At 38.5% G+C, this 27,534-nt stretch overlaps 1 protein-coding gene across 3 annotated transcripts; it reads left to right on the top strand.

Annotated features, from left to right (window-relative positions):
• The first annotated feature begins 172 nt into the window (after nt 1-172).
• On the top strand, nt 173-22,442 carry ikzf1 (IKAROS family zinc finger 1 (Ikaros)). 3 transcript variants are annotated; one of them, XM_066679251.1, is made up of 8 exons: nt 174-1,371; nt 7,169-7,222; nt 7,808-7,927; nt 16,167-16,445; nt 19,172-19,339; nt 19,474-19,602; nt 20,047-20,178; nt 20,966-22,442. In XM_066679251.1, the coding sequence occupies exons 1-8, from the start codon at nt 1,224-1,226 to the stop codon at nt 21,706-21,708; spliced, it is 1,773 nt and encodes a 590-aa protein (XP_066535348.1). In that variant the 5' UTR covers nt 174-1,223; the 3' UTR covers nt 21,709-22,442. The 3 variants fall into 3 exon arrangements, with proteins under 3 accessions (XP_066535349.1, XP_066535348.1, XP_066535350.1); XM_066679252.1 differs by lacking the exon at nt 20,047-20,178 and having other exon boundaries at nt 173-1,371; XM_066679253.1 differs by lacking the exon at nt 16,167-16,445 and having other exon boundaries at nt 177-1,371.
• The last annotated feature ends 5,092 nt before the right edge of the window (nt 22,443-27,534 follow it).

Genomic DNA, 27,534 nt, shown 5'->3' with positions numbered 1-27,534 from the left:
CCGCTCATGAGCTGAGATACACGTACACCTAGAAACATTACAGCACAGGATGTTTTACAATATTTCATTTTTTATTGTATAGTAACAAAAATGTTTGTATACATGCTGATGCTTCACAACCATTACAAATAATGCTTTCTAAACAGTTATTGACTTGTGTGGTTCTAAAATACGTTTTATTTTTAAGACTGCACTAATTTGGAATGATGCAATTAGGTTCAGGAATTACTATTAATTTATGAATAACAACAACTTCAACAACAACAATAATAAGACAAATGAATAGGAAAAACATGTTAATAGAACACAACATTATGTTTTGTTTTTTATTTGAGAAACATAAAGGCACTTTTTCAATACTTTGAGGATGTTCTTTGCACTTTTATGTGCACTCTGCTGCACTGGAAGTGTGTGCCAAAAAGAAATTAAGTTAATACATTTATATAGTGACTAATTGATTGTTATTTATTAACATATTGGAACCCATTTGGTGCTGAATAGAATAAATTTAAGAGGTTCTTTATAGTCCATATTAAAATCCGTTGGAACCGTTTAACCAGGAAAAGGTGATGGGAAACCTGCCGAAGGAAATTCTTTAAAGAATGTTTTTAAAAGGTCATAGCTATTGAACTCTTTCTAGAACCATTTAATATTCACAACTACAGTGATAATAACTCGCTGTATATTGACAAACTTAATATCATTATGCCACATATATGTTTTGGCACAATATATAGAAGTGCTGTAATGATATGATGATGATGATGATGATGATGATGATGAAGAACCGCATAGAGATTTACATATAATTTATTTAAATCCGTTCTGATGTCCCAGTCTTGTGAGTGAGATCAGGTAACAGGAGAATAGCCCCCCTGTCGCCCCCTCCCTTGTCTCACTGTGAGAGAGATAGAAGTAAATAAGAGATGAGGGGGTCCTGCTCGCACTGCCCGCCTCATCCCATCTCATGCATGGCTGCCAGTGCTGCTGCTGCCATTCACTCCGAGCGTGCTGGCACGGGGCGCAGGCTGCTGGGGTGGTCGGGGTTGGTGGGTTGTGTGAGTGTGTGTGTAAAGTGGGGTGGGGGTGGAGGGGGTTACTACGCTCCCCGGGCCTCGGGAAAATAAAGGGCTGCACGCACAGAGTCAAGGCGCCGGGCACACACAGGCAGGAGAGCAGCTCAGCTGAGTTGAGTTGGGTTGAGTTGTGTTGAGTTAATAGCGATGCTGGGCTGGAGGCAGGAAGTGCAGTGGAGAGGGGAGGAGGGAGCGCGCTCAGCCCTCGTCCCCGGAGCGCCGAGGAGCTGCGCACATGGAGCAGCGGCGGCGCACAGCTGGAGCACCTTCACACTGCAGAGCCCAGGACTGACAGGTACGAGCCCCTCACACACTCTCACACACTTTCACTCACATTAGCACCCTTACATACGACTCTCAGGGCTGGTTCTAGTGTTCTCGGTCCAGTTTTAGAGTAGGGAAAATAACAGAGCTGGCAGAGCGGGAACAACTCCTGAAGTTTACTACTCAGTGCAGCAGGTGTTTAAAGTGTGTTAAAAACACTGGGGGCTCCACTGACCCCACAGACATATCTACTCTGACCCAAACTGTTGACAGGTTTCACCGAAGAAACTCTAGGATATTTTTCTTTTTTTCCTCTGGTTTTCCACACAGGAATAGCATAGACTCCTCTCGGTCCCACAATAACAAACTCTCTCAAACACCTCCTCTCCAGTCCTTCACTTCATTCCAGAGTGTTGAGGTGATAAAGCGAATGTGTGCTGTATTTGTGTGAGTTTTTTTCGGGAATGTTCTCTAGCTGCTCCTGTGCGGAAGCTCCTCGCCTTTTTCAAGCACCTGTTGCTCTCTCCGCTCTTTAGGCTGCTCTCTGAACAAAACTCACACACTCTCTCTCATACACACTCACATACGCTTTTACACACACACTCCAAATTTACCTCAGTTTTTAGACTAACTTTAACTTTATTAACAATCAGTACGCTGGCTCTTTTCTTGATTAAGTTGGAAAGTTTACCTCGCTTAGTTCCGCTCTTCTAAACCGGAGGCACAGCAGAGCAGCATTTGACAAAATAAAACAAATACCGTTATTTTCAATAGGGACTAAGAATGGCGGGTTTTGTAAAATAAAAGCCAGGACTGTTTATAGGAGGAGTGACGGGTTTCCAGTTCTTTACTGAGACAGAAGTGAATCTGTTCCGCTGCTGTGAGCACAGCGCATAAAAACAACGCTTCTTTACATTCGTCCACCAAACTTTACACAATCTCTTTCGCGTCAGTGACGAAAACGAAAATAACAATTTAAAACAAATATATATTATTTCGTATGTTATTTTCGTAAAATATTTAAAAATTCTGGTCCTACCGAGCACTGTCTAAATCCGGCGACACTGAATGAGGAAAAATGAGAACGAAAAAAAAACACATACACTAAAAATTATTCGTTCCCTTTATAGTTTCCGAGGAAAGAATACAAAAATGGCTGTCGGTTTACATCATTTAATAAAGGTTCATTCATTTTTTAAAAATCATTAGTTTGTTCACAATGAGAATGCTCAACTTTCCATCTTCAGTAGACTGAAAATAAACGAAAAATATAATAAATATAATTAAAAAATATAATTAAAATATTTAAAGTTATTTCTTTCCGTTTGAATTAGCCAGCAAAGTAGCCACTCTAAATATACGTTGTCTACATATAAATTTCCCTCTAAACCGATCCCAATCCAGTACAAAACCAATAACATGGGGAAATATAGGTAAACAAAAGAGACGTAATAAAAGAGAAAGATGAAGTGAGGATCCTGTCCTGTGTAGTGAAGAGGTGCAGATGTAAATGAGGTTCATAAAGCTTCACTAAAGGCTCTACACATCATTTCTGACAGACACACAGACAGACAGAGCCAAATACACAGGCAAAGAGGTAGACAGATAGAGAGAGATACAGAAAGATAAAGATCAGCCCGCTGCTCTGTTGAAATTCTCACTGATGCAACAGAGAGGAGTGAATACGTGGAGAGTTTGGGGAACTTCACCCACCTCCAATGACTTTAGGAGCTTTACTACACTAACACAAATCTTCCTCCTCCTCCTCCTCCTCCTCCTCCTCCTCCTCATCATCATCACCTTTCACCTCAGGTGAAACACGTACCACAAACTCTCTTAATGAGTTAACATACTCTCTCTCTCTCTCTCTCTCTCTCTCTCTCACACACACAACCACGCACACATTTTATTTTGTTGAAATGGATGAACACAGGCAAGACATTGAAAATTATTTGTGGCTGGGGCTTAATTTGTCATGTTGACTGGCCTATTTTATGACATTTAAACATTTATTACCAGAAGTTGAAAACTTTGTGAACTAAAAGTAATGGTGGAGTTTTCCACGGGGAATTGTAATAACAGAAAAAAGGGGTGAAAATGAAACAGCATTCTGTTTACTGTTTATGGTCAATATATACAATGACATTTATTTTATTTTGTTAGTTTTATTTTAATATGGACAAAAAAGAAAAAAGACACAGATGTAGTTTCATCATACTGAACATCACTTTGTGGGTTTGAGTTAGATGAAACAGCAGCTGATGTCTATAATAAAGCACATAATGGCTTTGTAGAAAGAAGGAATATCCCTGATATTCATGAGATATATTTAGAAATTAGGGAAAACATTACAAGCCATCTTAAGGGTCTGCATTCCCTCACTTCCTTCAAATTTTCCCTAACATGCCCCTAAAAAGAAATTCCGAAACTGCACCAAAGCTTTTACTTGTTCTCAGCTTTTGTACTTTCAATTTAACAATGAGTCAAAAGAAACCATTTTTATCTCCAAGCTGTCCTTTAGTAAAGTTTTCCTCACCTCTCAATGTCTCTGACCTGAGCCATTTCATTTTGTCTGTTTAACGGTTTCACAGTGCATAGTCTCCACCCTTCTCCTCTTTTTTGTTTTCATGTTTAGCTTCTCTCTTCCCTCTATTCAGACAGTCTCATTTTCTTTCTTTCTTTCTTTCTTTCTCTCTCTCTCTCTCTCTCTCTCTCTCTCTCTCTCTCTCTCACTCTCTCTCTCTGTCTCTCATACACATACACACATACATACCAACATCTGATAATGGCTTTACAAGATGTATTTTTACATCTTCAAATCGTCAAATGTTAATTCTACGGCACTTTCTGACAATCAACCAGGCAAGCCGCTGGTGATTCTAAACGAGTGTTCTCACTATATCCATACGAAGATAAAGAAAAATCTACAAGAACAGAACAACTGCATAAAAACAATACAACCTCAACTAAAGTTAAGAAAATAACATAAGAATTCTCCTACATCTATAACATCACTGTTACATTTTGCGATGAACAGAGCAGGTACATTGTCTTTCATGAACACAATATTTAATTTTCTTCCTAAAGCATGACCTCCATCAAAGTTTGGTTTTTCTGACATTTCAACAATTTCAGATAATAACTCTTATTTTCCCTTTAAATACTGAGCATCAATTCATGAAGCAAATGTACAATTAAGGGTTCCTATGTGGCTCTTGACTTAGACATACAGTTATTACTACTGAGCCTCATATTATACTAGTCCCAAATTCTTTGGCAAAATGAAAATACTTTGAAAGTTTTTTTAGAAAATTTGAAGTGGTTTCTCTAGGGCATTCTTCTCAGGACCATTTGTGTGACGTTTATTTTTAAGAAAGTACAGTCAATTTTATTCTTTACTGCTATTGTTTCTGCAACGGCATGAATGTGTGTTTGTGTAGTCAGATCTTAATCCCAGTGTAGGTGGGTTTCCCAGAAGTGTGCACTAATATCAGTCCTAGAGAGGGCTAGAGTACTACACTGCTTTTGGGAAACTCAGCCCTAGGTTTTAATGGGTGAATTTCCCAAACGTCCTGAAACTTTTCAGATTACTGAGCATTAAAAAAAAATACAATGCATTAAATTTATTTGAATGTTGTGTAATTTGGAAAGCCTCAATACTTTTGGGAAACTCTGAAGATCTATGAGGAAGCATGCCACATGGTAGAGTTCATGCCCTCATCTAAACTTTGCACTTATTTTAGAATGCCCGTTTGTCTAACTGCTTATCCCTACATTTATGACATTTACAATGCAGTATTTTAATGAAGCCTTAAATAATCTATAAATGAAGTAAAAAATCAACCTGCTCCATTTAACTGCAACTGGTTTTGATATATTAGAAAAACAAGACTGTCAGAGATTTTCCTGTGAAAAAGAAAATATGTTTTTGTATAATTTGAACACTCATATATGTATATAGATGAAGTGACACAAAATTTCCAAGCCTACTCCAGAAGTGAAGTCTGCTGTCATGAGAAAGATCAGTCAACCACCACCCCCTGCTTTATCCTAATCATCACTATTTCCCTTCACATCAGCTACTCAGAAGAGGGGGCATAGGGGGACTGAGTAAATTCATAAATACAAACAGACAGACAGACACACACACACCCGCCCACACACACACACACGCACGCACGCACATACAGAGCCTAGTGGCCAGCACCTAGACCTCCTCCAATGCTGTCTGCAAATCATCTGCCCCAGTGACCTTTAACCTCACTCCAACACACTTTCCTCACACACACACACACATACACTGTAGATATACCCCAGGCCATGACCAGGGCTCTATATGTGTGAACTGCCGTGGCGGCATCAGAAAGGCCGCGGTGTTGCGACAGATAGAGTGCCGCTTGCTTCCCGCTATTTGTTCCAAATGTGTGGAGCCATCTGTCAGAGAAAACAGGAAGGGCTAGGTTCCCCTCCTCCCAGCGGAGGGGTGCTTCAGCTTGCTTGGCTATTTTCGGGAGCTTCACTTCTCCCTATGTGGCGGCAGGCTGGGTCGGGCGCGGGCCTCCAGCGGGAGCGTCTTGAAGTGCCAGCAAGGAGGCTAAGGCTGTTGTGCCCATCTGCCGCGGGCCTGAGGGGCCGCTGCATTATTAATGGGGCCACTCGTACTGGTGACTTTTCAGATATGCAGAGGCCTGGCCTGAGGAAACGCTCCACGATAAACTGCCTACTCCTGAAAAATAAATAAATAAATAAATATGAAAATCACTCTGCTGTCCGTTGTGGCCTGCTGCATACTCGAAAACTTATTTCTATGTCTCTCTGTCTTTTGTCTTTCTCCGGCTCTCTCTTACTCATCCTTATTTAGAATTTTTCTGTTTCTCTTTGTCTTTTGTGTTTTTCTTAAACTGACTTTCTCTGGCTCTCTCTTACTCATTCTTATTTTGAATTTTTCCATTCATTCTCCTTCTTTCTTTCCATTCTCTTTCTCTCTTATTTCCTCTCTGCTTTTCATTTGCTCTCTGTCTCTTCCTCTTTACTTCTTTACTCACTTGTCTCTTTCTCTGTCTACGTCTATGTACTACCTTTGCACTGCATTTGCACTCTACTGTCTTTTTTGCTGTGTCCGCTTCACCATTGGTGTCTGCCTGTGGCTTGTTCATGTGCCTATAAGCAAGTGAAATAGAAAAGGGAAGAGCAATAGCTGCAGAAAGGGAAAGAGCGAGAGGGAGAGAGAAAGACAGAGACAGAGAGGGAAAGAGAGATGGGCTGCCGGGCTCACCCATGCATGTTCAGTAAATTAGAGTGAACACGAGCGCCAGTCAGCTCCCTATGCCAAACACCCGCATCCCCCGTGACCCAAGGCCATCTAATTTTCTGCTTAATTTTGCGGCAGTCAGTTTGCATTTTTGGATGATTATGTGGTGGGAAATTAACAATAAATAACAAATGTGGCCTGAAAGGCTCTTCTCGAGTTTCCCAGCACCCCACCCCTGAAAGCCCACTATCCAGCTGCAAGACGTAGCTGGCTCAGCCTTAGCTGGGCTGTCAGCCAAGGTAATGAAAATGTCGGTACTTCTTTGTAATGTAGTGCTGAGGACAGTGGTGTCTGCTGCTGGAATAACAGCACTCTCGCAGGGGGTGATGGAGATGTACAAAGAAAGGGCAATCCCCCTTTAATCACTCACTGTCCTCTCTTAGAGGCCTGTATTTGCAACAGTAGGAGTTGATGAAACTGAAACACTTTTTTCTCTGTTTCTCTGTCTGTCTGCTTCTGACTTTTACCCCACCCCCCACCACCCTATCTCTCTTTCTCTTTCACTCACTGCTGTTAGAGTACCTGCACAGGATGGAGACAGAAGAGGCACAGGAAATGTCCCAAATAGCAGGTATAGCACCCTCTCATGACCTCAGAACAGTAACAGAGTGTGGTAGGCCTCAAAAAATTAAAACCCTGCTGAGATCTCAAAATACACCTCACATCAGCTCAGTGAGATCCAGAATGTTGATGGTGACGTGATGATGTGATAAAGATGAGCACTTTCCCAGGAAAAACAGAGAAATGGAAAAGGGAACATGCTCTTTAACTGGAGCAGATCTGTGACTTTTGGGAAACAGTTGTGTGTTAGAGAGATGAAGTCTTGTGGCATTTTGAGCATTTTGCTAATAAGGAGAACGTTTCAAATTGAACATAAATTTTAAAAGGATAAAACACCAGGACATCACTTGTCACTTAAAGTGTTGTATGAAACTTTGAGAGATGTGTACAAGCCCAGTTTGAGCTGATGCTGAACTATGAATTCTGGAATAGTTTTTTAAAAGATTTTGTATCTACAGTGACACTAATATAAATTGTGTGGTTATAAGAATGAAGTTATAGGGATTAACTATCCTTTTAATTAAACTGAATCAGTGAGAAAGGGCACAGTGAGCATGGAGAAGTGCTTCATGCCAATGCTCTTTTTTCTCCTTAGGAAGGGACAGTCCTGTAACAAATGAGGGTGGTGATGACCAGGAGGAGCCCATGCCAGTCCCCGAGGATCTGTCTGCCAGCACTGGCCTCCAGCACAACAACCGCACTGACAAACCAGTGGGTGAGTCAGAGCAGAGTGGCAAACAGTCCCCACCACTGTGAAAACACAACACAACTACATAGCACTGAGACAGAAGTACAGGGTGACCATAACGTGTGCACTGGTCAAAACCTCATACAGATCACAAAGTAGAACACATGACTGGAGTTTATAAATGATCTATGTTAGGAGTAGCACGCTTAATTTTACAAGTTACGTTTAAAATAAGAAAGCTTGCCCCCTAGAGTAAAAGCAATAAAAATTATTTCAAAAATAATTTCTTTTCTTTTTTTTCTGAACAAATCAGACATTTAGAAATATGATATTAGTGTAAGTTTTAAGATTAATTAGCATCACTTTTAACCCAGTACTTAGAGTTTGTTTAGCTGTAATTTCACAGTGAAAACAAGAGTTCTCTTATCTTGTAGAGAAGCATGCTTGCACGCTCATCCTGCAAAAAAATCTTTCACATTTTAGAGAATGCAGATGTTTTTCGTGTGGCATTCTTAAATAAATAAATAAATAAAAAATGCATAGAACAGTATTTGACATTATAAGGTGGAACTCCTGATAATTGAAGTCTATCAAACTCAAAAATTTGTTTGCTTGTGTTCCTGTTTCTCCATGTACTGCATAGCAAAGAGAAAGTATTCAAAAGTGCCCTTAGATTATTTAGTTTCAGCACAGCTCTCCTCAATTTATGGTCCTTTCTACAGTTTTCTTTATAATCAGAAACTGTTTACACAAAAATAATATTGTGGTATGCAGAGTTATTATAAAGTAACACAGAGCTATTCCTGCCTTGTTTGTATATAGCCATATATAAACCACGTTAATTTTATCCCACAATTACCCGTGCATTAGAGAAATATCAACCCGAATAGACTGTGATAGAGTTGTTTGTACTAGTAATTTTGGCACACACGCAAACAATGCCATTCTTGTTTAATAAAGAAAATTTGTAATTAAAATATGCGATCTTAAGGATTTTACCACACTTGAGTGGATATTCATGAGCTGCTCTCTGTCTGAGTTTGCTCTTGTGCACTGGGTCAAGACTAGCAGTTTTTAAGGGAAAACGAAAGAAGTATTGTGCTTGCAGAGATAGAGATCTCAGAGCATTAGACATCTTAGCTCTGCGTGATGCTGTCCGAACAATGGCTACAGCATGCATGGCATATGAGTGTGAATTAGGTTAACTAGAAGCAAAAGCTGTGATGTGCGCAGGAATGGAGCTGGCTAAGCTGAAGTTAACAGATGGCCTGTTTAAAATCTTGATGTATTTTAGTTTGGAATTTTCCCCTCCAGTAGTTCCAGATTAGCTTGGACTTAAATGCGTGCCCCAAACACTTTGAAGCTGCAGTAATTTCAAGAGAGCAAGAAAAAAAATGAGATGTCAGAGGAAACTGAAATAGGATGTGCAAGAGTTTCCTAAGAAGAGCTTGCCAGAACTCAGTTTCAACACTCGTGCAAGGAGATAAAATGTTCAGGAGCAACACCAGGCTAGCAAGGCATCAGCACACATGCACATACAGCTCTGCACCTGCACTTTTTTGCCATGCTTTCACTTCAACTGACAAGCATTTTACACATGCACACACACACACACACAGGAGCACACACAAAGGAGCACACATGGTTATGCCTTAGTAACATTATATTTCAAATTGAACGCCTCATCACAATTTCTTTAAATAACAAATGTTTTGTTATGAATTCTTCTGAAGTCTGATGAAAGTGTTTCCTGATGTGATGATATTCCAGAAAACGGGATGAGTGAAATCTAATGTTTTTACTAATGGGGCCTAAAATGTTCTACAGGAAATATGACTTCTAATAGGAATTCCCAATTAGAAAATTCCCATTAGGAAGCGAAGGATGTATGGATGTATCCTTACATCCATACAGCTATCATTCTAACAGTTCTGAAGGTCTTTTTCAGCAGGTGTAATTGATCTAGTAGAGATAACATAGAATGTAAAAACAGTCAATCAATGTAGTTAGCCTTGTTTTTATTTTTAATGCTCTCTATGTGAATTCAGCATGTGACACTGGCCATACCACAGAATGCCAGTTAGCATACTGCAGATGCATCAGCTATGTAGTTTTGTAGGTGGCTTGAACCAGACACACTGAACTATGGCATTGAGGTTATGGAGCACATAGCAGAGGTACGTTGGAAGAGATGTGACGAAGATGTGCGGTGGGCTCCAGCGGTTACGCCTGTCATTCTCTGGGTGACTACACCACACAGATAGCTATTGATTAGTCATCTGTTTAGTGATCAGAGGGACAGAGTCAGCATGATTGCTAACATTTCATATGAATTCTCCTTAAAACTTTCTTTTCCTTACTTTAATGCTGAGCTCACTGTTAGCGATATTTAAAGCCTAGCCATTTGGAAAATTATTTTGGTATTTTGTTTATAAGTACACATGTTGCTGGAATGGCATGTAATGTAATTAATAAAGATTTATCCATTAGGATAACGTCATTAATTTCATTTTAGGTTCAAATCTATTTAATACTTAATAAAAGTCTAGTATCTCATTAACAATATCAATACTGATACTTTCAAAAATTGATTTATGCAAATTCAATGTGGTATTTCAAAGAATACTTTTTATCACTGCAAATGAGTGTTAAGTGAATTTAATCCAGATGATGTGGGTGTATTGCAGAGTCCTTGGTTAAGATTACAAATGTTATATTGACCTACATCTGTATTTAAAATTATTAGAGGTTCTGGATAAGTTCTGGCATTTTGTAAATTTATCCCATAATTCTCTTGCAATTCTGATGGAAGAAATCTAAAACAACTCAATCTCAAACAACTTTATAGAATGCTAGACTTTTTTTTGTAGTTTTCTCCAATTCTTTAAAGACTTCTCATTGTATGGTGAGCATCTTGCAGGATAAACACAGGATATTTGATATAGGCTATATGGATAATCTTAAATCTGCCTTGTGAGTTTGTGCGTGTGGACATGCATGTATTGCACTGTCCTTGGAGATGTAATCAGCCAGTGTGTGAGAGGATGTGACTATTATATCTTTGCAGTGCATCACTGCCTCGCAGATTAAGGCAGAAGCTTGGTAATGGAGCAGCAGCTATCGGCACTGATGGTGTACTACTGAAGTGCAGCTTTGCACACTAGATCAGGAGTGTGTGAGTGAGACAGGAAAGAGAAGTGCATCGGAATCACACAAAAACAGTGTCTCTTCACTCTGAAAACTGAAAAATGAAAAACAACCAGTGTTTTTACTGAACAAATGATTTTTAGATTGGAAATATGAACAAATTTAGAATTTGTTGCCTGGACCAAAATAAGACTGAAATAATATAGAACAAGATATATTAATACTCCATATATAATACTCCACAAATACTTGGTGAACTGACCACTGAACACAGTAGGGGAATGTGATTGGGTGCAAAAGGAACTTCCAAAAAACACTCACTTTTTGCAAGTAAAAATGGGTTGTGGTTCAAAACCTTGTGGCAAACATTTTGTCAATAAAAAAAAATGCACTCTTCAATGCAAGATTAAAATATATTTCATCATCTACTGTACATAATACTGTACAATGAAATCCCTGTTTGTGTATGGCAATACTGTTGAATTGCATGATCTTTGAGCCCTCGGATGGCATGGCATGAGAATCTGTCAAGCTACCATGACAAATATAGCCAAATTGTATTTGGAGAAATGTGTAAATCCATTGTCACATAACACAGTCCACTGCTGCTTTAAGAAAACACAACCTGAAATTCTATTACACAAGGAGAACTCCACACATCAATTCTGTGAAGAATGGCTAATAAGTTCCCTGGGCCTAAACTCATTTCAGATTTTACCTTTTATAGCTTATTTTCATAAAAAAACAAGTATTGTGTTTTTCCGTGCTAATGATAAACAGGATCATCCAGACTGTTGTCGGCTCTAGGTGTCAACATCTCTTGCAACATTTTGGGTGCATCAGTGACCATGGCATATATGAGAATTTTATATTGGTGTCTTTGCATATGTGAGAGTTTCTATTGATCTTGAAGTGAACATGGATCCTTTAAAGAGACTTTGCCGTTAAGATGGCATCTTTTCCAGAGAAGTCCATGGTTATTTCAGCAAGGCAGTGCCAGACCTCATTCTGTACATTCTACATGGCTTCATAGACAAAGTGTGTGTGTGTGCTTGACTGACCAGCCTGCGGTCCACATCTGTCTCTTCTGGTGCATCAAGAAGAGGAGAATCAGGCAATGGTGATCACGGACTATTGAGCACCTGAAGTCTTGTATCAAGAAATGCACAAAATTTCCACTCGCAAAACAATTAGTATCCCCAGTTCCCAATTGGTTAAACAGCATATATTAAAAGATGGCATGTCTTCGTCCAAGATTTTTTCCAGGTTTGTCCCAGTGTGTTACAGGTGTCAATTTTCAAATGTATTTATTTTTTACAAAATACTATCAAGACTTTCAGTGAAAACATTGGACATTTTCAAGATTGGAGATATACATTACTTTTTATAGTATTTCACATAATGTACCAACTTCTCTGGAAATTTTACACACACACACACACACACACACACACACACACACACTTACACTTATCAAGTATTATGGATTGGTTCCTTTTTTATTCAATTTTTCATTATACCCGCAATTATGTACAATTATTCAGCAACCTATAAAGTTACAGATGTGTCCTTTCTACAAAATCTGTTCCCAAAGGTGCCATTGACATTATGTTCCTCTTGAAAAAGGCATTCACACAAGCATTTACACAGATATGCCTGTGTGTGTGAGTGTATTCCAGAATGGGGTTACAATGACAGAGTCAGAACTTAATAGTATTTAATCTTTTGAAATATAAAGTGTAAAAAAACTAAGGCCCTGTGTAGGTCTTAAAAAAAAAAAAAAAAAATTTTTGACAATATTAAGATGTGTGAAACATTTGAATAACCTTCAGAAATATTGAAAATTCTGTACCATTTAAGGACCCTTCCTTAAACTTTTTCCATTATGTGAATGTTCTTTTAACCCAAAAAATGATGTTCACACTCATACAATACACAATCTATAAACCATGAACTGAAAAGTGTTTGGGAATCAAAAGTGTGGCTTTTGCTGAAGGCTTAACAAAAGCAAAGACACCTTGAATTTTATACTTAGTTTTTAAATCTCTCAGCAGCACAGAATTACAGATTTCAATGGATACAAACCAAAATTTAAGTTGTTCTTCAAGATCTCTTGGTTTCTGTGCTTTTGCCATTTTATAGGCAAACGCTTTGAAGTTCCTAAAAATGCAAAAGAAGCAGAGCCTTTTTTCTCCTTATCAAGGCTCACACATACACGAGCTCAGACAAACACACACACATGCGCACACACACACACACACATTCACACTGAGCAGAGCCGTGGTTAAGTGTGTGGCTCCACAGCAATGAGCATGAAGCTATTTTCAGTTTGAAACAACATAAGCAGCCCTCTGAGAGGAACATAGCTGACACCCAGTTTTACGCAAACGCATATATCGACTGCAGTTAGGCGTCAGTCCTATCCCACCGTTAGTAAATATACCTAGTTTCAGGCTGACTGTAAGACCATTCACTTTGTGCTGCTTTGTAGAGTGCAAGGTTAGAGGTCTGACAGGAACAATAGTCATAGTGTGAGCAGCAGCAAATGAATTATTATCATTAGAATTGATACTCTGTAGTATTATAGTGCTTTGTTTGTCCTTGCCTGTGGCTTTTCAAACTTGCTTCCCAAAAAGGGTAAATTAGGATGTGTGACAAACATTATATAAAGTAAAAGCTCCTCTTCCCATCCCCAGTTTAGTCATAACTTCCCCAAATCCATGGGAGACTTCAGTACACCAGCAAGCCTAGTTCCCTCTGCCATGCTTGGGTCACAGATCTCTGGACCTATCATACAATGACAGAAGCAAAAGGACTGTAATTAGTTGCAGGACTGTGTACCAGCTGAAAGGACGGACTTCTAAGGCTTTTCATTAACTAACGTCCGTTAATCGCTGTACAGAATATCTAAAAAAATTGTTATACTTCACAAGCTGTACACATTTTAGACGGCTAAAAATGGCCAAATGTTTTGCTAATATAGAAATGTTAAATCTGGACTAGTATGCCAGAAACAATAAGACTGAAAGCTTAACTGGTGATTTGAATATATTTGTATAGGCTAGCATATACTTAGTTATTTTCACTCAATAAGCCACTGATAAATTATGTGGAATACAAAACAAATCTCAAATTTTACATGTCCTAGTGTTCAGTAATCAGGGAAACACAGCAAAGCCGTTCTTAAGTTATAGATGTGAGCACAGAGAGTCCATGAATAAAAGGGAATAATAACTAGCAGTTAGCTTTGTAAGACACAGAACTATAAATGTGTATATAAATAAAGAAATTACTATTCATATAATGGTATGCAGGAACCTGCATTCGGGATAAAAAAAGAGAATCAGAATCTGAATGTCTATCAGCAACTGTGTTTCTCATATTATCTCTTGAGAAGTGAGGTGCTTTTTGCTGTCCGTTTTTTGAGCTCACACTTTTTTGAGCTTTGGGCTGACACTGACTCAACTTCCTTTTGGTCTTTGATCGAGCTATTTTGTTCAAGCGCCTGAGTGGTTTGCCACATTTTGTAGCAATGGATATGTTCACACTAGGATCTTAACAGATGACTTAATCTCAAGTAAAATTCCCAACTGATATAAAAACACTTACATGTTCTGATTCAAAGAAACGCTTAACCCTTTCCACAATAGCCATGTGACACAGTTGCTGATCCCTGTAGTTCGCATGAAAAAAAAAAACAAAAAAAAAAAAAACGGCGTGTCCCACAAAAACACTGTTTCAGTTGCACAGCTTCACAATTCCCTGTCTGTGCTTCCCTTTCTGTCACTTCTCCATAACTCTTGGCCTTTTTTCGGTTGGGCTAGCTCTGTTACTGAAGCTTCCCCTTTCCCCCTAGATTCCTATATTTCATTATTTCCACTTCTTCCTCTTCACTATGTACAAACTGAGGTAAAGGCATGTGGAAATCAGACATGGCACCATTTTATTTAAAACCACAGGACACAAATTCTGTGAACCATTTCACGAAAAAAGCCAGCAACCTGGAATACCTAAAATGTCATGCACCTGCTACAAGGCTTGTTTCTGGGGCAAATTAGAATATAATGGACATAAGCCATTATTAAGGACTATAAAGGAGCAAACATGACCAAAATGGCAGTGTTTTTTAAAAAACATCCTTAATTTTATAAGATGTTCCTTGTGTTGTCTTGAGAAAAATGTTAGCTAAATTACCATTTTATTCTCGATATTCAGTTTTCATGTTGCAAAACTGTATTACAAATGCACACTACATTCTTAAAGGGACTAACTATGTGTTAGTTCTTTTCTTCTCTCTCTCTCTCTCTCTCTCTCTCTCTCTGTGTACATATTTACCACGCTTTGTTGGTCTGGTTTACACCGCTGCACTCCTCAGTTTCACAGAGCTTCCTGTGTCTCTGTTTCCTGTTTATCAGTCATTTGTTTCAGAGAAGTGTGATGGTGAGAGAGATTGTGTATGGAGTTTGAATTTCCCAATTCCTGAGTGAGCAAACTCATACAGGAGTGTTCTATGTGAATACTGAAAATAGAGTAGTGGTCTGTGTACTCGTTTTTCTTTCCAGTTTCATATTCCAAATACTACGTAGCTTTCTTCCTCTTAGAATATACACTCTTCAGTTTTCAGCCGCAGCTTCAGAGCTTCAGAGACCAGGTGGAATAATGTAAAAGTTGCAATGTCAATAGCATTAACTTTACAATATGTTGTGTACTCAGGTACATTTTATCACTGGTTTATAATATAAATGTTTGTTATTTTCTGTCAGAAGTTTTTTTTTTTTTTTTTTTTTAAGGAATTCCATTTGCTAATTCTTGAGGAATTAAGAGTACAACATTTTTTCCCTAGTTTAAATATTTTAAAGGGCAGTACCAAACACAGATGTCCAGTTAGTTCTCAAGTATTATACCTTCTCTTAGTTTTAAAGTAGTTAAAAAAATCATATATTGAAACATGTCACCAAAGCCTGTACAAAACCTGAGGCTCCTGCCCTAGGCCATAACGACTGAAGAATGCTCAGCTCTGGTAAAATTATTTCAAATGAAAATGTCAGCTGCAGTTCTAGACAGGGTGACCATCCAGCTTGCCACTTCACTAAACGAGCCCACTGCCCTCTTTTTCCAGCCTGCACTATAAAAGTTGAGGCTCGGAGTGACGAGGAGAACGGGCTGGCCGCTGAGATGAATGGAGAGGAGGAGGAGTGTGTTGCTGAAGACTTGCGCATGCTCGATGGCTCGGGGGCCAAAGTGAACGGCTCCCACACAGGCCCCGAAGGCAAGCCAGCAGGCCCCTACCCTACGGCCGGGGGCATCCGCCTCCCCAACGGGAAGCTCAAGTGCGATATCTGTGGAATCGTGTGCATTGGGCCCAATGTGCTGATGGTGCACAAGCGAAGCCACACTGGTAAGCACAACCGCCATCTACTCTTCCCTCCCTTTACTGTCACCCACACCCATAGCAGAGAAAAGCTGACAGTGTGCAGGGCTGGATAGGATGCATACAACATGCAAGAACAAAGATCAGGCAGAGCATAGCAATCTATATATACTTGATAATCTCATTTCTTAGCAGGAGCCACAATGTTTTTACAAGTACAACCCCCAAGTCCCACATGGCTTTGGCATTTGGATGACAGATGAAAGAAAGCGGTTACAGCAAACTGACATAACTTGTTACAGTTTTAAACTGAACAGAAGTCTAATTACGTACCTTTGAATCATTCTGCAGTGTTAGCAGTCCCAAAGGAAAGAACAATCAAAAGGAGATCTTCTTAATGTTTCTGTAGTTTATTCCAGACAATAAAGGTTGGATGGCCTGGATACAACATCAAATAGCAACATTTTGACTGCAAAATAAATTGTAATACATTTCTATACATTTGGTCCAGACCTGTTTCATGGAGTCAGGAATCGCAGCTTGTTCACCTTTTGTGGCTTAAGGTTTGAACACTGACTGGCAGAAAGTTTTGCCATTCTGATTGGTCTAACTCTGTGTTTTGGCTTAAAACTCCCCATTTAAAACTAAGACCATGCTGTTGACCTTGTAGCTGTTGTTGTGGTTTAAAAATTGTATTCCATCAAATTAAAATTTTATTGTAATTCTTCACTCTAGAACAACTTGATCAAAGGGAACGTTTTAGAGACTCCTGCTACTGCTCTGAAATATTTCTCACAAGCAAAAAATCCTTGTTTAAGTAGAAAATTTGAGTCACATTTGCAAAGAAATGTGTCCTTCCTATCTACTGTAGTTTGTCTCATATTTAGCTAATGCAGTGTCTCCCAATTGAATTTTAAGACAATTTCCTGAGCCACTGAAAAAAAAAAGACTTGATATACGTTTTCTTAGAAAATGCCAAAAGTGAATTCAGCATTTACCATCTTACTCCCTATACGTGTATAAAGGTTGATTCTGAGTGCTGTGTCTTCCTGTGCTAGTGTAAGTACGGTTTCAGTAAAGGAAATATGTAAAAGAATATGTGTAGCTCAATAGCAGCTGAGAGCAACAGCAACAATTAGGCTGGCAGAAAACTCTACTAAATTAAAACGATCAAAGTATTTAATTTTTTCTCTCTCTCACCCAAGATTGATATTCCATTGTAATGAGCCCAAACCAGTGGTGGAGAACATTTTTCAAAAAGGCACTTAACTTCAGCGCTTGAGGAGCTAATGAAACCCAAAATGGAAGAAAGGAACAGAGGCCTAATGCAAATGCAAAGAGAGCCTACAATAAAAGATATAATGAAGTGCTTCCTATTTAAATATAAATATTGGCTGCTGAGACTGTTCTCCTAAAATGCCTTTTTAATGAGTTTCTCTTTTTTCCGCCGTAGTTTTGCTGCTTCACTGGTGACTCTTATTTTATAGGGCTTTTGTAGAGGAGCTCGTATTAAAGCGCCTCTCCGAGAAATGCCAGAACACGCGAGCTGCGGGATATTGGTTTATTCCAGAGGCGCTGATCAGGAAGACTGGCTCTCAGACACAAAGTGTTTCCCTCGCTTTATTTAAATGAGCGCCGCATTTGCATTGTGATGGGCCGCTCTTATTTTAGAGCCGAAGAAGAGGAAAAAATGAGATTTTCAGATCAAATTGACCCAGGCAGTGGTGCATTACGAAACTGGCAGGCCGAGGCTGAAAAGACTGTTGTTGGATGAGATCGCGAGCGCAGCGCGGGGGCACGAGGAGAGAGAGAGAGAGAGAGAGAGAGAGAGAGAGAGAGAGAGAGAGAGAGAGAGAGGGAGATTGTGTGAGTGAGAGAGAGAAAGAGAGAGAGAATTGAGAGCATGTGTGAGAGTGAGAGAGAGAAGCAGGGTGCGTTGAGTGAGGGGAGAGCGCGCTCCCGCTCACTCGCGTGCTCGCGCTGTAGGAGCGCTGTAGGCCAGTGACCCGCGCGCGGTGTAATAGTGCTGCTATAGAAGAGTGTCAGTAGCACTCAGCGCTGATTCATGTAGTGCAAATGAGTTACATGTGGGACTGCACACATCTCAGTGTGGGGGAATTACAGAAGTACAGGTGGTAGCAGCGTCGTCAGCGAGATCAGCTCAGGACATAAACGATTCCTGGGTTTCATTTAATATAAAAAAAAACAACACCACACGACGGCTAAAATAAGTAACCCTGAATGTAACATTCTAAGTTTCCCCTTTAAAAACTGTACTTTTAACTACTTTGACTGTGTCATGGATTATGGCTTAGTTCCGTTTAACCTTCTGTTGTTTTTCACTTATTGGATCTGACTAAATCATAGTCAGTTTATCATGAAATTTCAAGGCAGTTTGAAGACCATTGTGTAACTTTTATTCGTTGTTTAAGACCAGGTGAAAAGCTGCAAAGCACCTACAGGCAGTGGTATTAATTAATTAATTAATTAATATGAATTTTACCACACAATTTATATCTTTATAAAAACTACTGAATAAATGAACACTGAATATTGATTATTACAAACCAAAATATCAGAAGACACAATACCATTTATGAAATAAGTGACTGACAATAAATGAAAAAAATATTGTTTTTTTTTTTTATTATTTTTCAAATGTTGTCAGGAATTAGAAATGGAAAATAAATAGCTTGTCATCTCACATTTGCTCCATGCTGACTCTGATCCACCACGTTTTGTTTTTCTCTCAGGTGAAAGGCCCTTCCAGTGCAGTCAGTGTGGTGCCTCCTTCACTCAGAAGGGAAACCTCCTGCGGCACATCAAACTCCACTCTGGAGAGAAACCCTTTAAATGTCACCTGTGTAACTATGCGTGTCGCCGCAGAGACGCTCTCACTGGACACCTTCGCACTCACTCAGGTAATTCACAGAACTCCAATTCAGATAAATTCTTTTGAATGTTGCACCTATATCTGAGTCATCTAGCAGGTCCTGGATATTAATTACCATAAATGTTCATGTCTATATCTTCAACTTTTTTTTTTATCTGGCAGTTGGAAAGCCCCACAAGTGTGCTTACTGTGGTCGCAGCTACAAGCAGCGAAGTTCACTGGAAGAGCACAAGGAGCGCTGTCATAACTATCTGCAGTGTATGGGCCTACAAAACAGCATCTATAGTGCAGGTCAGCACAGACCACCACAGACGCCCTCACTCCATCTCATGGACACAGAAAAAAAAATTATAACAGGATCACACATGGGGCCATATGCAAACCAGAGATTAAAAAACTTGGAGATCTTTTTTGTGAAAACACAAAATTCGGCATGCCAGTATTTCCTGATTTGATGTTATTAAATATGAAGTTAAAACACAATTCAGAAAGGAATATAAAATTGAATAGAGGACCTACCTTTGGAAAATCATTTTCTGATTATTGCTATAAGGCAAACAAACGACGGAAGCAGAAACGTCAGAAAGGGAGTTCAGTTTGAAGAAGAGAAAAGGCATTTTATTTGAGATTGCAGAAGTTTGAAGAAGTACAACGGCAGTGTAGATTAGATCTGTCAGCCAGGTGTATTTGTATATTTTCATTTTTTACATGGTTTCTCTGTCTTGCTTTTTATAGTGAAGGAAGAGAACAGCCAGAGTGAGCAGAGGGAAGACATAAACCTGGCTGCGTCTGAGAGAGCCTTGGTGCTAGACAGAATAGCTAACAATGTAGCTAAGCGTAAGAGCTCTATGCCACAGAAGTTTGTGGGTAAGAGTTGCAGTCTGTTTTCTTAATGGTTAAAGGAAGTTGCCATATTTCTCACAATGAGGATAGTGTTACTGCATGAAGTCTTTGAGATTGTAAAAGAACCATGAGCTCATATGTGGTGCACTTTTAAGATAATAGATAGTTATTCACTATAATAACTGTCTAATATTCTGTGCAAATCTTAAGTACCTAAGAAAAATATTTAAAATCAACCTGGCAAAATTGTTTCTGACAGACGAAAACACACCACAACATTAGAACAAATACAAAAAAAGACTAATAAATAGAGTGACATCTCATAAGCTAGTTAGAACAACTCAAGTTTTGAGCCAGATCAATCCTCGATGCCCCAATTCTTATTACTGATTTGTTCAAATTTATCACAAGCATTTATGACTTCATTTATTGAAGGTCTGATTAGTCAAACCAGGTATTAGACGATGACTTTCAGGAGAGGGTTAGAAATGACTGATTTAGTCATTTTAATTTTTTTCTGACTTAATTCAGGTCATCTTGTTTTTCTTAAGAGTCTAAGACATTTTAACAGTATATATTTGTGTAATTTTCTTCCAATGGTCCATTTATATACAATATAACATTATATTATTTCCTGTTTTACAATACTTCATGTAATTTATTACTATTTTATATATATATATATATATTATTTTGTATATTTATTTAAGCAACTGTAATTTATGAATACTTTATGAATAATAATTTCAGTTCCGTGGACAATGTCTCAGTTCTCTCTCTCTCTCTCTCTCTCTTTCTCTCTATGTTGTAGACGAGAAGCGCTTCGCTGACCTTCCATTTGAGAGTGGCACAGGCGAGATGATGCAACCTCACGTGATCGACCAGGCCATCAACAGTGCTATAAGCTACCTGGGGGCCGAGTCTCTGCGACCTCTTGTCCAGACCCCACCAGGCTCTGGCACAGACATGGTGGTCAGCCCCATTTACAATCTGCACAAGTCTCAGCAGGCTGAAGGCAATGGCCTGTCAGCTAAAGACAGCGCAGCTGAGAACCTGTTGCTGTTGTCCAAGTCCAAATCTGCATCCAGCGAAAAGGACGGTTCCCCCAGTCCCAGTGGCCAGGACTCCACTGACACAGAGAGCAACAATGATGAGCGGGGTGGTGCTGGTAGAAGTGGGACAACAGGGTCAGCTGCTGCTGCTGGAGGTCTTATCTATCTGACCAATCATATGGCCCCTGGTGTGAGGAACGGAGCTCTGCCACTGGTGAAGGAAGAGCAGCAGAGGCACTTTGATGCACTGCGAGCGGCAGGCATGGAGCTGGGCATGGGAGTGACCACTGAGGGCTTTAAGGTGCTGACTGCGGAAGGTGAAGAGGTCAGAGCATACCGTTGTGTCCACTGCAGGGTGCTCTTCCTGGACCATGTCATGTACACCATTCACATGGGCTGCCATGGTTTCCGAGATCCCTTTGAGTGCAACCTGTGCGGTTACCGCAGTCAGGACCGGTACGAGTTCTCCTCACACATTACACGGGGAGAGCATCGCTACTGAAAGAGCTCACAAGCACACACGCATACAGACACATATACACACACACACACACACACACACGCACACACTAATATAAACACAGACGTTCAATATACATCACACCAAACCCTTAATGGGATATGTTGTCTGAACACTGTATGCATGTTGGAAGGTTCAATTGGATTAGTTATACACTGGCTAAAACAGACAGATGTAAATATATATCACTGTTTTGTCTATTTTTCTACAACTGTGTGAGTTTACAATTAGTGTCAACAGATATAAGTGAAAGAATATGAAGTTCCAAAATGAGTACAAACATTAATTTTCTTTTATATAAATATACAATTAATTAATGTTATACAATATAGCCTTAAGTCACAAGAAAATCTTACAAAACCAAATAAACATTCTGTCTGTGAGTACTTTGGCCAAATCAATACAAAATTTTTTTTGTATTACAATACAAAATTATCAAAACTTTCACAATCAAAGATTTTCTTGTGACAGCGCATATATATATATATATATATATATATATATTGGATTAATTATTGTATGATTTCCTCATTATAAGTATTGGGATGTCTCCAATGTAGGACTGTAATCTTGCATTTGTATAACTTCGAGCAGAAAGTTTTGCCACACTTTATTTTTGCTTTTTTGGTATCATTATTATTATTGTTATTTAAGTGTAGATTTTCACATTAATTTACACACATTAGCATCAGAGCCTAAGAAAATACATGCTTGCAAAATGTCAATAAACATTTTACATTTGTGAAATATCTACCAGTGTGAGAGATCTATTTACTGATGTTTTCTTTATTATTTTTTTAATAATTTACAATTTAAACTAACTTCAACTGCAAACAACAATCCAAGAAAATCCAAGTTAAAAGAATTCAAACCTGCATTAGACAATTTTTTTTTCTTCAAATAATTGACCTAAAATGTCTATCAACGTTGGCTGTAGCTGCCACCTGTCAGAGAGAAGCACTTGTAGGAAGAGGAATGATTGACACTCGTATAAGAACAAAGATGAATAATTTTTAGCTAGAAAGCTGTAAAAATATATCACTCACTAATGGAGCAGCCATAAGTTTGGTTGGGACATAAGGTTTAAACTAAAATTAATTTTGTATTTTCACAACACAGGATATCATAGAATGTCTGAATATTAATATTTTCTGATTACTATATACTTTGAGGCAATAAAAGTCCTTATAATAAGTGCATAGAGTTGTAATTTTGTGTAATTTGTAGTAAAATCTACTTGACTGTGATTTGGAAAGCAGCTCACAACAGAATAATTTGGAATCTTAAGTGGCCCACACATCAAGTGTGTGTTTATGATACACCTGCTATGTCTTTATTGAACTGCTGAAAGTTGGACTGGGACATCAGCGCTGTGCAGAAACACACACACACACACATCCAGATGGCTCCTGTGTGATTGGGTGGAAACGGGAAGCAGCTGTAGCCAGTGTGGAGTCCCCACGCTTCAGTGGGACCTAACGGTGGAGACAGCACATTTGCATGAAAGGGATAATCTGGCCAGCACCCACCCACTTGCCCTCCCCACCAGCCTCTTTCCAAAATCTCACTTCTCCTTTCTACACAAACTAATAAAAGACAATGTAGATTTCTTATTTACCCAACCCCTCCAACTGAGCTGATAGCAAAACCCTGAAATCTGCTGATAGCTAAGGATAGATTTTCCCAAATAAATAATTATGTACAACATATGAGCAACTAGTAAACATATACTTTTAAAAATAAAGATTCCTAAGTTGTTCTTGGCGTAATTTGCATAAACCTGACTATCTGGACGTACTTCTTACTCTGACATCTATTTACAAAATTCCTATAAAGGTTAATTAAGCCAAAAATTGTTTTATATGGCACTGTTTCTTTATTTTAGGGAACGTGTGTTTATGTTTATATATATATATATATATATATATATATAGATAGATATGTTCTCAGAGCTCCAGAGGAATTCTGGGTGTCTTGTCCTCTCAGTCCAGCTGTTGGCTGTCCTTGTTGTTCTGACAGCTTTCCATCAGTCTTCAGGGATATGCTCACTACTTGCACTGCTGGCTACTTTTACAAAGTTCCAGTGCTGTAGCCAACCACATGACCCTAAAATATTTATTAACCGCCTTGACAAAAAAAGATTAAAAATAAATGAAACCCTTTTTTCATGAGCTTCCAGTTTTTCTAAGATTGTTTCATAAAAATTATATGACTTGTTTATTTCATGCGAGTACAATCTATAATCAGTGTCACTATGTCTGGTGAATACAGTCCAGGAGTTCACAGATCAGGCCTATACTTTTATTTTTTTATCTCCCCTAAGAATTAAAAATGTAAGTGAACAATATTCAGAAGTTGTCTCAGGAAATAAAAATTTTAGACTCTTTTATTTTTCCTATACATTTTCTTAGACATGCAGCTATCACCAGATATCGAATTCAAGGAAAGGCATGTACAAACAAGGAAAACATTTATAGGGTTTTTGTTGTTGTTTAGTTTAATGCCAGTGTAAAATGCTCTTCAGTTTATAAACTTACTGTATTTTGACTTTTGAATATAAAAATTATGCAGTCATTAGCATGAAAAAAAATACCTTTTATTATATATTCCAGCTTAAGCATAATATCCTCTTATCATCCACACAATTAAAATGACCTCCTTGGTTTTAGATGTACTGTTCATTTCATCAGCTCCACTGACTATATAGGTACACTTCGTAGTTTTACTCTTTCAGACTGAAGCCCATTTGTTACCCTGCATATGTTGTTAAACCCTTTCACTATGTTCTTTGGTGGCTTAAATTAGTAAACATTACATTAAAATGATTTGTGCAAAAGTTACTAGGATATATGCTATAGAAAAATATTACGTTGTAAATATACTATAAAACTATAACCAGTGAAAGCATGTATTATGATTACATGTGTAAACTGATTAATGACATTTTTAACATGTGTATATTATAAGGAATCCTGGAGTGAAACTACATGAGAAATATTTAATGAATTTGTCACACTCTGTTATCAAAAACATTGCTGGCATGTTTTATTCATTTTTATATTTGTTGTCTGTATTGGTGTTCAGTGTTCACTGAGAAAATCAATTTGACCATTTCAGTTAACCCACCATTTATGTCAGACAGACCTATGTACTTGGCTAATGGTTAAGTGTTATCTGACCTATTTTCCACATGATGATTATTGGTGTCGCATTAAGTTTTAAAGTCTGTTAGCACAAAGGGCTGCCTGGTCAGCCTTTAGCAGTCAGCACTTCTTTAGAAGGACAGCAGGCCTGCTATGAACCCACAGTTTACCAAACATTTCTGCGCAGACCTCATTTAACAAAGATAGGAAGATATCAGAGTAAAGATGCATTTCTTAAACACAAAGAAATGAAACAGATTTAATGCTGTTAAATTCAGACCTAATTTGTGGGTTGGCAGGGGTCACATCTCCCCATCAATGGACCAGCAAACTATTTCTCAAACCATCTGCGACCACAACAGAGCACAAGTACAATTCTCATCTACAACCATGAATCATCTCTTAATAAGTATTTCCAGAGATTCAGGTTAACTATAAATTATATCATCACTGCGTGTGCCTCCTTTAATAAAACGCTGTTTGTACAAATTTGTTCAAAGAGGAAACATACATTAGGGTATTCCATGTATGATCTCCAGCTTGATTTACAGAAATGGTATTAACATTTCTTACTTCTGATCAGCACTTAAATAATTTAAGGCATTATCCAAAGAGAACATTGGACATTACACCGCTCTTTCAATTATCATCCCAACTGAAAGTACAAAGGTATGGATTTAAGGGTTGGCAATACAAGGAACAGCCTGGTCTTCTGGGAAAAAAATATTGAAACATATGTAACTGAAGGCTTCTGATTTTACAGATAAATATAGTGTGTGTCCAGGAAATCAGTTTAAGAATTATCCTCACTTTAAAAATACACAACTGCACGTGTATGAGTTAAATGTGACTCTCAATTTTGTTGTACTGCTGTGCAATGGATATTAAGTTTTACATTTTCAAATACATACCCAAGACACACTGATGTCACGTGTGAATTTAACCAAATGCTAAATTTCTAAGAGGTTGCTAAGAAAAGAGACATCTGTTTTGTCAACAGACAAACATTCAATAGAACAAGATTAACTACCAGATGTTTTTGTTGTTTAGATGTTTTGTTGTTGTTGTTTGTTTTTGTGTGTGTGCGCACAGCCATTTACTGCTGCAACAGAAATTTCTAACAAAATCACATGAACGTAAATGAAGTGAAACAAACTTTTTAATACAGAACATGGTTCCTGACTTCTTGGAGCAGTCCATCCACTAGATGCACTACTTAAGATTAACACTGATAAAAAGGGGGAAATTATGAAAGGGTGGACCACAGTAAAGGTTGCACTTTGAACACCCATAAGGCATAATGATAATACATATTACTCACATAAGAAATGAAAGCCACAGCCTGTCACAAACCAGGAAACTAAGTAACTGATGAACTAGAACGGCCTACATTAACGTCTGCGCTGGAATAATGGGTAAAGCAGCATCCTACACCATTTGGGATAGGACCATATTGCCACAATAACCACCATAGAAGTAGGGAGGCAGAGACATTGAGAAAACGTCACATTAGCTATAGCATATGCATTTTTATATAACAGTTCCCACTAAACAAAATAGCTCACAAAACTTTATTACATTTAACTGACATGTATGGAAACAAAACAATATGCTTATGTCTCTCTACTCTATCATGCTTTATGCAAGAGATCTTTTTTATGTGGGAGTGTTAGACAAGTTAAAACACAAAGCTATCCAAATCATGAGGCACAGCACTGATACCGAGGAGAGCTGCTGCAGGTTTCTGTGGTCTGTCATTAAATTCACCCTTGCAATCTCATCTATGGTACAAAATCATTTTTCACTGATTTGCCCAGTGCAGTCCCAGAGCACATGGTCATGGCCAGAACAGGAAAAACAGTGCAAGAGTTAGCTTGTGGGTAACTCTTATCATGAAAACAGAATGCCTGCAACATTGCCCAACTTCCCCTGTCAGATCCACATATACAGACAGAGCCCTGAATTAGATTATTGTAGAGCGAAAACCAGTAAAACACCAGTGCATAAACTGAGAGAGCAGAAGAAGTAAAAAGGTCAGCCCATTATACACTCTGATATTTCTCCTTTGGATAACACACTAAAAAGAAAATTACATGCAAAGACTGTTGTTCCCTTTTAACACGAACTTGGCAAATTTCCTCTACCATACTTGGAAAATGTTGCTACATTTTTTTTCCTGGAATAGAAATGTGAAGATTTTAATTTTCTAAAATGTTTGTACCTCACAAAGCCCTAAATCTTAATCGAATTTCCTACTTGGAGCTTAAAACGGCAATGTAGAACAATGCAGTCTATAAACTATTCTCCTGGGACATGAAAACTCTTTTATAATGACCTCATCCCAAAAAGCTGAAGTCAATTTATACACCAATCAGCCAGAACACTGTGACCACCTCATACTCAGCGCTGCAGTGACACTGACATAATGGTGATGTGTTGATATGATCGAATCAGACACAGCAGTGCTACTGGTTTTAAAACCTGTCACTGCTGGACTGAAAATAGTCAACCAACCAACAATATCCAGCCAAACACATCCTGTGACCACTAATGGAGGACTAGAAAATGACAAAAACAAATAATGCAGCAACAGATAAGCTGCGGTCACTGACTTTATTTCTACAAACATGACAAAGTAGGTGTGTCCAGTAGTGGGGACAGTGAG

The sequence above is a fragment of the Hoplias malabaricus genome, chromosome 8, assembly GCF_029633855.1.
Source record: "Hoplias malabaricus isolate fHopMal1 chromosome 8, fHopMal1.hap1, whole genome shotgun sequence".
Taxonomy (NCBI): Eukaryota; Metazoa; Chordata; class Actinopteri; order Characiformes; family Erythrinidae; genus Hoplias; species Hoplias malabaricus.
This window is presented reverse-complemented; position numbering and strand designations above follow the sequence as displayed.

Bases quoted from the DNA above. Each gene is read 5' to 3' on its own strand.
- ikzf1 (XM_066679251.1), top strand. From the start codon at position 1,224: ATGCTGGGCTGGAGGCAGGAAGTGCAGTGGAGAGGGGAGGAGGGAGCG. The intron at 19,603-20,046 runs GTCAGCACAGAC...TGCTTTTTATAG, and splicing joins AAACAGCATCTATAGTGCAG to TGAAGGAAGAGAACAGCCAG. The intron at 20,179-20,965 runs GTAAGAGTTGCA...TCTATGTTGTAG, and splicing joins TATGCCACAGAAGTTTGTGG to ACGAGAAGCGCTTCGCTGAC.